Below are 10729 nucleotides of genomic sequence, written 5' to 3'. Positions count from 1 at the left end.
GCGCGCCCCGAGGCGCCGCGGGGAGGGCGCGGGGGCTGCCCGGGCGCGCGGCCGGCGCTGGCACAGCCCCGGAGGGCGCGAGCTGGCGTCGACCCAGCCTTTGGCACGGCTGGAGGCGGCGGGGGCTGGGGAGGCGAGGGCGGCAGCGGGGCGGTGGCTGCAGCACGGAGCGGAGGGCCCCGCTGCCGGCGCCGTGCCGTTCCACCGCGCCCCGTCCCATCCCATTCCATCCCATCCCGCTGTAGCGGTTCTGGGCAGCGCCCGCCACGGGCGAGGATAACTAACGGAAACTCTTTCGGGGAGCCCTGCGCCTGCGCCGCCGCGCGCGCTGAGCCCCCCAGCCCGCGCAGGGCACGCCGGGACTCGTGGTTCGTCGGGGCCGGGTGGACGGTGCCTGAACGCGGTCGCGGGACTACAGCTCCCGGCAGCCCCCGCGGCGCAGCCCCGTCCCGTCCCGGGCGGCGCTGGAGTGTGCGGGGAGCCGCGGGGCTGGAGATGCGCGAGCGGCCGCTCCGGCCCGGGACAGCGGGGCTGCAGGTGAGCGCGGCGGGGCCGCGGGCGCCGTCGCCGCCGGCGGCCGGCGCGGGAGAGCGGGGTGCGGGGGTCGGGGTGCCACCGCCGCGCCGGGGAAGGGCGGGGGCGGACTCGGAAAGTTCCTGCCGCGGCGGCGGGAGCGGCGGCTCCGGCAGGGGCCGTGTCCTGGGGGAGCCCCCACCGCTCCCCCCGCGGGGGAAGCGCCGTCGCGGCAACAGCTTCGCCCTGGGTATCCCGGGGTGGGGGCGACGGGCCGAGGCCACATCATCTCCGGAGATGGTGCCGGCGGAGGCGGGTCGCGCAGCGGGGATTTAAACCTTGGACGGGCGGACGGGACGGGCGGGTGCCAGCGCCGGCCCGGCCGGGGCTGCGTGACCCGCGGCAGGCGCGACGCGTCCCGCCGGTCCCGCCCGGGCCGTGCGGGGGGAACCGCTGTCCCTCCCGGCGGGAACCGGCACCCGCGGGGGTAAGGGCAGCCGGGGGAGTCGCTGGGAATGGGGCGCGACGGCTGCGCCTCACCTCGCAGCGGGTTAAGTACCAGGAATTTGAGAAGCTGTCCGGGAGCTGCTCGGCTTGGGAGCAGCTCAGCAAGGAACGGGAGGGTCAGCGCTTCTGGGCGAGGGGAGGCTGCGAGCAGGGGAAGGGGACAGAGAGGCTCCCTTCCTAGCCTTTGTACCTCTCTGCTCTTTAGGTGTGGGGTTTCCTTTACATAAGTAAAATACAGAGTTGTAGACTGCACGTAAATTTCGACATGCACTTACTTTATTTGGTGTTCGGAAGAACTCTATCCTCACTACAAAATGAGCAGTTTGTATGACTTTCCTTTCTTAAAAAGGTCCATTCTTTCCCGCCAAGTAGCAAAAATAGCCTTCTTTAAAGGCTTATATGCAAATACAGGTGGCATGAAAAGGCTTTGTCAATGCAAATGTATCATGCTTTTGGTAAATATAATTAATGTTCTAATTAGGCAGCTGTAGGTGAGCTTTTGCAGTGTGTTTTCACTATATAAATTAAATTTGCTTAGTAGACTCATAAATTCTTTCTCATCATAAGGTTTTTCTGTTCTCTGTTATTTTGGTTAGGCATTACTGTAATTCTGATCCACACCTAAGGCTTTGTATTTGCTCACTCTGGTGTCTGAGAGGTACGGGAAGGAAGAGCAGTATGTAGAAAACAAAAGTCATCTTCAAGCAAAGCTGAAGGCACTATGAAGCTGCTTTCTTGAGAAGGGTTCTTAAGTATTGCTGTTCTTACTCTTCCTGTTTTTGACCTTCACCTGTATGGCATTTAGTGTGTTCTTTAAGGCAGAAGTTATCTTTTCATATGTTGTTGCTAAATGTCCAGCAACTGTTGCATATTTGAAGACAACAGTTTCTGGATACCTGTGCTGAAAATCTGGAAGTTATCAAGTTGTTCTCTCTTATGGAGCCCTATCACACTGCCAAGAGCTTCTTTTCCTTCCAGTAATGCAATTTGTGTACCTCTCTTTCCTTATTTATCTTTCAGAATGCAATGGCAGTGGGGCTTTGAGTTATTACCCTGGTAAATATACCAGGAGTGCATAGTCTGTTAAATTGACTCTTTTACCAATTCTCAGCCTTATTTCTGGTAAGGGCAGCTTATACTATGTGCAATAAACTGTGGCATTTCTCTTCTGAAATTTCATTTCAAGAATGATGTTCTTTCAGAGATTTTATTTTTTTGTACATAAGGGAAGGAAAGAAAACCTTTTCCTGTGGCAGAAGTTGCATGGGGAATCTAAAAATTATTCTTTTCAAATATTTCAGTTGCTCATGAAATGCTTGAAACATCAAATTGGGTAAAATAGCATTTTGTAACAAGTATCTTGAGCACATGCTCATGAAATTATTTATTTTAAAAAGTTGTAGCCAACTTGCTTTTTTCATCAGACATGTGAGTGTAAATTAATTTGATTTTTTTTTTTTTCCAGAGGAACCAATGCTCAGTTGTATGCTCTGCATATCTTCCTGTAGTTGGAGTTTATGCAAGACGTTCTTCAGTTGTCTTGAATCACTGTATTAAAATCCTGAGTACATGCTATGTAGAGTTTGAGTTTTGACTTTATGGGGCTTTTTTTGACATTTCAGTGCATTTAATAAATTTCCTTCTCTAGCCACCAGCTTCTCAATATAGACCTACAGAGCAGAGCTGTGGTCTACTGCCCCCTCTCCCCACCTTTTTAATTTTTTTCCTCTTAACTGCTAAGTACTTTGCTCTGCCAAATTGCCATTAATAAGAAGTTTTGGTAACATATTGGGCAGTGTTAGATCTGATTTGTCTTGAGTATCACAGAGTGGGAAAGTAGTTGAGTAGAACTATATTTACAAAATGTTGCTAAAATAACACATTTGAGTTAAAGAAGTTGGTGATTCTGCTGCTTCGAAGTACAGCGGTTATGACACTGCTGTGCGACTGTGCATTTCATGTGAAATGACAACTTTATCTTTTCCCCTACAGGCAGAGTACAACATTTCAAAATGCTGGAGATTATCTGGGTGAAGCTAGAGATTACATTTAATGTGATTCGGTCTTCAGACATTCTGCTCCTCCATTTCATGAGCTAAAATATTTTATAAAAATGAAATCAGATATCTTCACTGATCTCCAGGTTAACTGTGTTCTGTGAATTCAGAGAAGCCTTTCTGAAGGAGGAATTGATTCATCCTACATGGACTTCTGTTGTTACTCAAGGATACACCTTTTTTTCATTCTAAAAGGCTATCTTCATGAAGACGAGTCTGCATTTGAGATATCTGTGCAATTAGGTGAATGAGGATATTTTTAATGAATTACCAGCATCTATTTCCATCTGTTTCTCCAGCTTTTGTTTTTTAAGAAAAATGAAGAACAAGTATAAAACAGCAGAGCCGATGTGTTTCTGTGAGGCCTTTATGTAAGCCTCTGTTGTCTGGATGTGGTGCTAAAGGACAGGCAATCTGCTTTCAATGATTGTAACTGCAGAAAGACAACCTTTAATTTAAAGTAACTTGCAGCTGTAATTATTTTGCTCTTTGGCTTGCACGAATGAAAGGGAAATTTAAGTTTTACTGGTCATTTTACTGAACTAAGAAAGGGAAACTTACATTATCCTTGTTTGCATTTCAAACTAAGAACTGATAACGTATTTTTCTTAGAATTTGACTACTACCGAGATCTTGACAGAGTAAAGCAAGTCAGATGTCAGCAAACGACTCTTCTCCCCCATCCTTACAGAAGTTTTCCCCACCTACGTGTCATGTTGCTGCACCACAGACCCCAACTTTGTCTTCAAGTCCCCAGTCGGGGCTCTCCAGTCGACTCTCCAATGGCAGTTTCAGTACCCAGAGCCTCACCAACTCCCGAGGCTCTGTGCATGGGATCTCCTTCCTTCTGCAAATTGGTCTCACTCGAGAGACTGTCACCATTGAAGCTCAGGACCTGTCCCTCTCTGCTGTTAAAGACCTCGTGTGCTCAATAGTTTACCAGAAGGTATGGTTTAACCACATTCTGTTCATGGCATCCCTTACTGCTTAGTAATAACAATGGGTGACTGAATGATGCCGAGAGATTTGGTACAGTGATAAAGATCCATGTTAGGTATTTGCAGTTTTGCACAAATTTTGCTGACTCTCCAGGTAGAAGCTTTTAATTCAAAAGGAGTAAACCCTCCTGTTACTTTCTCAGTTGTGAAATCTAGTAAAAGAAGATGTAGTAGTAAATTTTCTGCAAGAGTTACTTTTCACAATATGGAGGCTATGTTCTTTCCTTTCAGCAATTGTCACTGATACCTCAGGTTTTTATAGTTTATACTTACTGTTGTTAAGAAGTATTCTTGGAGCTGTATAGCCAGCCCTAATGAAAGGACCAGTTGTGGCTATAGACATGCACTGCACACTTGCAGACTTGCAGGAGGAAATAACACTGATCTTGCTGGTTTTGCATCCAAGTTTTGTCTTTATTTAGGTTTGCTAGGTTAGATCCCACTAAGCAGCCTTAAAAGCAGTTAACAATATTTCATAAATAAAAAAATAATTGCTCTTTCCCTGCAAGGCCAGGGGTGAGTGAGAGTGAGGGAGTTGAAAGTGAATTATTTTGTAGGGAATTGTTTTCTCTATGTCTTTCATTATTGTGATTGGTATTTATTGTTGGTTAGTTTAAATTTTTTTTTTACTTAGCAGCTTGAAAGAATGTAAACTCACATATTTTATGTTATTTCCATATGCTTATGTATCTTTTTTCCCCATCTCATAACTTACTGCATCTTCTATATTTTTACAAACTAGTTGTCAAGCAAACCAATTTCAGAATGACTACCAAAATATAGTTCAGCATGTTAGCTCCTTTCTGAAGAGATGAGTTATTTGGGTCAAATTCTTTTTTTTCGTGTACCCTGTGTGTTAGCTACACCTTTTTGCAGCCATTTTAGCGGCCGCTTTTTCTTTCTATATGAGCTCTTTCTCTTTGTATCTGCATATTTCCTGTCTTCTGTCTTAAAGAAAGATGAAAACAAATACACTTACTTTTCTTTTTCCTTTCTGTTCTCTTGGCAGGCTCAGCTAAACGTTTAGCTCAAGTTCTTGTTATAGCTCAAGAAACTTCTTACATGCTGAGCCTAATCTACTGCAAAACTGATGAGGATTTCATGATCAGTTTTCCTCTTTTGTCTGGCTTTGCTGCAGTTTTTGCTCTCTTGTAGCTGATGCTATGAATAAATGACTGCTCAGTTACAACTTGTTTGCAGGCAGCAAACTGATCAGGAAACAACCTCACGTGTGGTGGATTCATCTTTCATAAGTAGTTTTGCAGCCACTGCCTCTACCCTCTATTTGACAGCAAAAGGTCCTGCCTTGACTTTTTTCTCTTAGGTCTGTTGACTGTTGCAAGATTAAATATTCTGGATTAGTATATACATGAGACTGTGTTATTCTGTGTAGTCATGTGTATGGTTGCCTTTTTTTTCCTAATTGAAAACTTTGAATCTACTGGGTATGCTGTTGAGGCTCAACAGTGTAAAAGCTTCCCTTTCCTGTGGTATTCCACAGCCTGCTTCAACTGTCTTGTCTTGATGTCACTTCAGGGTACTGTATAGTTTGTTCTTTTGGTAGTTCTGTACTTAGCAGTATCTACTTACTGTTGCATTCTTTAGTGAATAAGGAGAAATACTTCTTTTACTTGGAATAATAATTTACAATTTTTCTTCTTATTTAAGTGTTATCTTTACTAGAGTTAAATGGACGTTTCCTTACTTTAAAATCACATTTCAGACTTGTGTTTCTCTACATATTTGGAACAAAATAAAACTTTAAGGAGTCCTTCATTTACTTGGGATCTTGAACTACCTGCCTACTTGTACTTGAGACTACAATTACAGTATCAAAAATGTTGATTAGGACTAGAGGATCTCCGAGAAGGCTGGATTTTAACATTTGTAAAACTAATTATAGCATCCTCGGACATTTTCAGAAAAATAACTTCATGCATTACCTTTATTTCTTTCAGGGGAAATAATCCACTGGGGGGAAGGCAATCCTGCAAAAGCAGTGTTGGAGAACAGTTTAGTTAGGAAAAAGTACTGTGTTTACCTAAAGCGTTTTCATAGTGCTTTATATATTGCCAGACTTGCTATATTGTTGATGGTTACCTGTGCTTTCTGCTTAAGACGCAGGTCGTCTGTGTAGCTTGTTTGGGTTTTGCAGAAGTGTGATTAGAAGCAGCATCAACAGAACTGAAACTAAAGAGGCATATGCCCGCAAGGAGAGCAAGATGAGTAATGCAAACATTTGGTGTGCCTCTTAGCTCTGTTACAAATCTTCTAAACATCAGGAGATGTTTTTACTTTTTAAATGTTTTTCTTTAAACTTGAAATTTTCAAGTTTAAATTTGAATTTGAGGGGCACTGTGCTAGGGTTATTATATATTGAAATGCTTAATAGAAGTCCTCAGAAAAACCAAATTAAGACTTTATAGGGATACTTCAAAAAGGTCTTGCTTATGGTTTCCATCTTCTTTGTTCATTCCTTATTTAGATTGCTGTATATTTAAGTATCAGACATGCAGTTCTCGGAGGCAATCTGAAGAGGAACCTAAGCATGAACAGTTATGGCTGCTGGAACAGAGGGAGTCTGTTTAGAAGCAGAAAATGTGTAGCAAAATTTGCAGGTGGACAGTGTGTGTCCCTGCACAATGATCAGATGTTACAGAGTCAAGTTCTTAATCCTGTTTTGTGTTGGAATATTGGGTTTTTTTTAATTCCTCGTGTGAGAGCACATGAAGAAGAACAAAGGTATTACTAACTTAAAACTAGAAACTTGCAATGTGGTGATGCTTCACTGCCTGCAAACGGAGAATTATGTAGGACAGCATGCTATAAATGCTTTATTCTAGCTTATTTATTTTGTTCTAGTTAAACTGATAGCCATAAGTGAAAAACATTTGATAGTTCTGTGCTATTACTTTTTTAATATCAGGACCTGTAAGATTTATCAATAACGTCTTCCTTAAACTTAAGAATCTTCACTTTCGTGTTTCTGCAACTTCTCTTATCTACTTTTTTTGGGCTACAGACCCATCCTTCATCATTTTCACTTTCAGTCATGCTCAGTATTCTCCTTTACATATGTTTCCTCTGATGGTTTTGCTACATTTTGCTCTGAAATAGACCAGTTGCTCTCCTGCTTTAGAGTGTTTACCTGAAATTCTCCCGATTCTTTAACTGTTGCCTTCTTTTTGACTTGAATACTGATACATTATTTACCCAGGCACTCTGTTTCTTACTCTTCCAAACTATTTTTTCTACTTCACTGAACCCATCCAAGCAGTCGGCACTTAGCAAAGTCAAAGGGATTTTTCTTGTCTTACTTATTGGATTTTTCTTCTCTATTTTCATCATATTGTGCTCTCATATGTCTTAAATAAAATAAAAAAAGCCAATCAAACTTATTTTCTCACTTTCTGCCTCTTTTTTCCTCTGTCCTTATGTACTTCTAGTTTTTCATTCATGTTTACTGCACTTGTTTCCTGTCTATTTATCTTTTTTGTATCGATTTTGATTCAGGCTAGTATTATTTTGTGCCCTAGTTAACCTCTGAAAGTAATTTTTCCTTCCATGATCTGCCTGTTTCTGGTTTTCTCTTAAACCTTCTTTACCAGCAGTGTTTATAATTCTGCTGTTGTTGAAGTCTTCCGTATGTAGGGCTTTGATTTTTTTCATTTCTTTCTTCAAAGTAGTCTCATATTTGTCTTGCTTGTGTATAGTCTTGAAAACCTTATCTAGCACCTGTTGCTTTCATCTTGATTCCTGTAACTCTTTTTTATTTGCTGTTATTGCTTTTGGTAGCAGTAATATTTTTGTTATGTTATGTATTTTCTTCATCCTGTCATGATCATTCTCTTTAAACTGTGTCTATAATTGTCTGTCTCTCAACAGCAAATTAACAATTGCATATAATCTCATTTCTGCTTGATTATTGGCTTTCTTTGTACTTTCTTGTTCCTTCATCTTATTTTTTGGCTATTTTTTTTCTGTGGTCTCTATAGGCAGAGTCTTTCAGGTGTCAAAACAGTATTTACATTTTCTTACTAATGTTAATTGTCTGATTGTTTCCCACCTCATTATGCTGTTTTGTCTTGAATTTCTGTCAGTAGCTTCTTACACAGGTACTTAATATGTATACACTTCTATTTATTTCTTCAAGACTCTGTACTGGGTAAGGTGTTGTGAACACAGTCACTGGAAGTATAGCTGTGTTTATAAGGAGTTAAATTTTTTATATTACACTTGCTTGTGAGTCTTTCTACTATTTCTGTAGTTTTGTACTTGCATTGTTCTTATAAATGTTGAAGTTCTGGTATTGTTGTATTCCCTGGTTAATAATTTGAATAATCAAAGTTGAATGTGATCCTATTAGTATGTATGCACTTTTTTGATAGTCCTACCTGTTTTTTTAATTAGACTATGTGGGGTTTAATTTTCAATAATTGGAGTATGACTGAAGTCCTTGGATTATTTGGAAAACTAGCCAGTTTTCTTTGAAAATGAAGCAGACTAGGGCATGCGTTCAAACATTTTGCTTTGATAATCAAGGAGGAAAAAAAGCCTGACACGAACATGCAAATGTATCTGTAGAATTTTCTAACCAAGAGACATTTAACTGTATATTTGTATCACTGATTTAACTAAGAACTCAAGTTTTAATGGGGCTGAGTTAAAGTAGTTTGGGCTGGCTTTTCAGTGAGGGCTGCTGAAAGGAAAAAGAAGTATTTACTTTAAAATACTGTAAATTGTCATGTGAAAACACCAAAACATGTAGAATAATATGTGTAGTCTTCCAAAGGTTTGGCCACTGTTATGGTAATGGCTGTCTAACCAAATTGTGGCAGAGGTGTTGACTTAAAGCTTAATATGATTTCTCAAGTGTTAACTGATGTTTTACTAATAAAAGATTGAGAAGTAAAAGTATCATATTACAAGGATCATGTTACAATCCATCCATATTACAAATGGATCTTTACAACTTTTGCAGTAAAAACTTAATTGAGTGTAATAAATAGGTAACAGTACTGCAACCATCATTCTGTTTTTTTTCTCCAGGTTAAGCTTGTAATAGTTCATGGTATTTATTTTTGAATGGCTCTAAAATTAACGTAAATCATGTTCTCTGTCCATCAGCTGTGCTGAAATTTTTTTCCCCTACTGCTCTGCCTTCTTGTCATCTGCTTTCTTCCTATGAGCTAAATAATGCAGCAGAGTAAGAGAGAGTTGAGGCATGCTTGTGAAAACATGCTTGTGAGAAGGTGGGAGCTGGGCAGTTACTGGGGGTGCAGTGGTGTTATATGTGGGGCAGATCAGCATCTCCAGTATGGTGATAGGTTTGTATGCTGGAAAACCTAGCCAAGCAGTAGTCCAACTATGCCTGTACTGAAGCATCTGATGAGGGAAAGATCTGCAACATGTTTGAAGCTAATTGTCTGTGTGATAACGTGATTTGGCACATGATTCTGAAGAGTGGGAGTGAATAACTGGGTAGGGATGCAGGGTAATAGAATGGAGCGATTTCAGTGAACGAAGAGACTTTCCAATGGTGTTTTGCACCATTAGACTTTGGAATTAACTTTCAGTGGTTTGAAGCATTTGTTTTGAGTTATGATGGGTCATGAGATATTGGACCTTGAAACAATATCCTCCTACGCTTTTCCCTAGTGTGAATTTTTGGCGAGTAGTCCAGAACTTTGTAAAGCAAGTCCTGGAACCTGAAATAGAGGGATTTTTTCAGTTACTGCCAAGATAGAAAGAAGCCTCAGTTGTGTTTTGCTCAGCGATACTGACCACTGTATGTTGAGTTCTTCTGGATACAAAGGACAACGTAATGTACTATCAATTAAAGCTGGTCATACTGTAGTACTTACAGTATAAGCATTCTACATAACACCAATTGTTTTTCCTCAGTGTAACTGCAATAATGTACTAGTAGCATTCCTTGTGCTAGTACTACCCAAGTACTAAGGTTTGCATATATTCTTGATGTAAGGCGATGATATCGATATACCAGAGATTAATTTTGGAACAGTCTGTTGCATATGTAGACTTCCCACAAGTGATTTCCTGTAGCTAGATGCTCTTTTGGAACTGTTAACACTGGGAACAGTCATCTTTTTGCTTTTAGGAAACACAGTAATACTGGGATTAGCAATTTATATGCTCTGAGTCACTGTGCAGATACTTTGGGCTTTTATGCAGGAAAGTAATAGCTGTATAATCCTGTAAGATAAAACAGGCTTAAAAAAATTCTGCTTTGAGTTTTGTTTTCAAGTTTACATTATGAGCTCTTAACACTTCAAAGGAACTGGATAGTGTTCTTCCTATGTAATTGAGCATAAGGAAGGCTATAAAAGCTGAACTTTGCTGCAGTACAAGAGAGAAAAATTTGGTAGTGTACAACTTGAACATAGTTCAGCTATTGAACATAGTTTAAGCTTTGCGTAAAATTTCTGTTAAAAGATACTACTTGAAATGAAAAACTTGTTAATCGATGAGGTTATTCTTGGCCAGCAGTCTGCACATAGCCTTCTGGCCAAGGTGCTAGCAAGGAATGCTGTATTCCCGAATGTACTGGGGAGTGGAAGAGAGAGCAGGACGCTGCATGCCTGTAAGGAGCCAAGCTGCTTGCTTGGAGCTGATTACTCCCCCCATGGAAGC

The 10729-nt window shown here is 41.2% G+C and overlaps 1 protein-coding gene across 1 annotated transcript in view; it reads left to right on the top strand.

Annotated features, from left to right (window-relative positions):
• Positions 1-444: 444 nt before the first annotated feature.
• PRKD3 (protein kinase D3) overlaps positions 445-10729 on the top strand; it is a 44965-nt gene continuing 34680 nt past the window's right edge. Inside the window, exons 1-2 of the mRNA XM_027641707.1 lie at positions 445-537; positions 3013-4023. Of these exons, the coding sequence (XP_027497508.1) occupies positions 3733-4023 (291 nt within the window). The 5' untranslated portion in view covers positions 445-537; positions 3013-3732. The remainder of the gene's footprint in view (positions 538-3012; positions 4024-10729) is intronic.

This window comes from Corapipo altera, unplaced genomic scaffold (assembly GCF_003945725.1).
Source record: "Corapipo altera isolate COAL_440 unplaced genomic scaffold, ASM394572v1 48b, whole genome shotgun sequence".
In the NCBI taxonomy this organism is placed as follows: Eukaryota; Metazoa; Chordata; class Aves; order Passeriformes; family Pipridae; genus Corapipo; species Corapipo altera.
The sequence above is the reverse complement of the archived record's forward strand: the minus strand, read 5'-3'. Positions and strand labels throughout refer to the sequence as shown.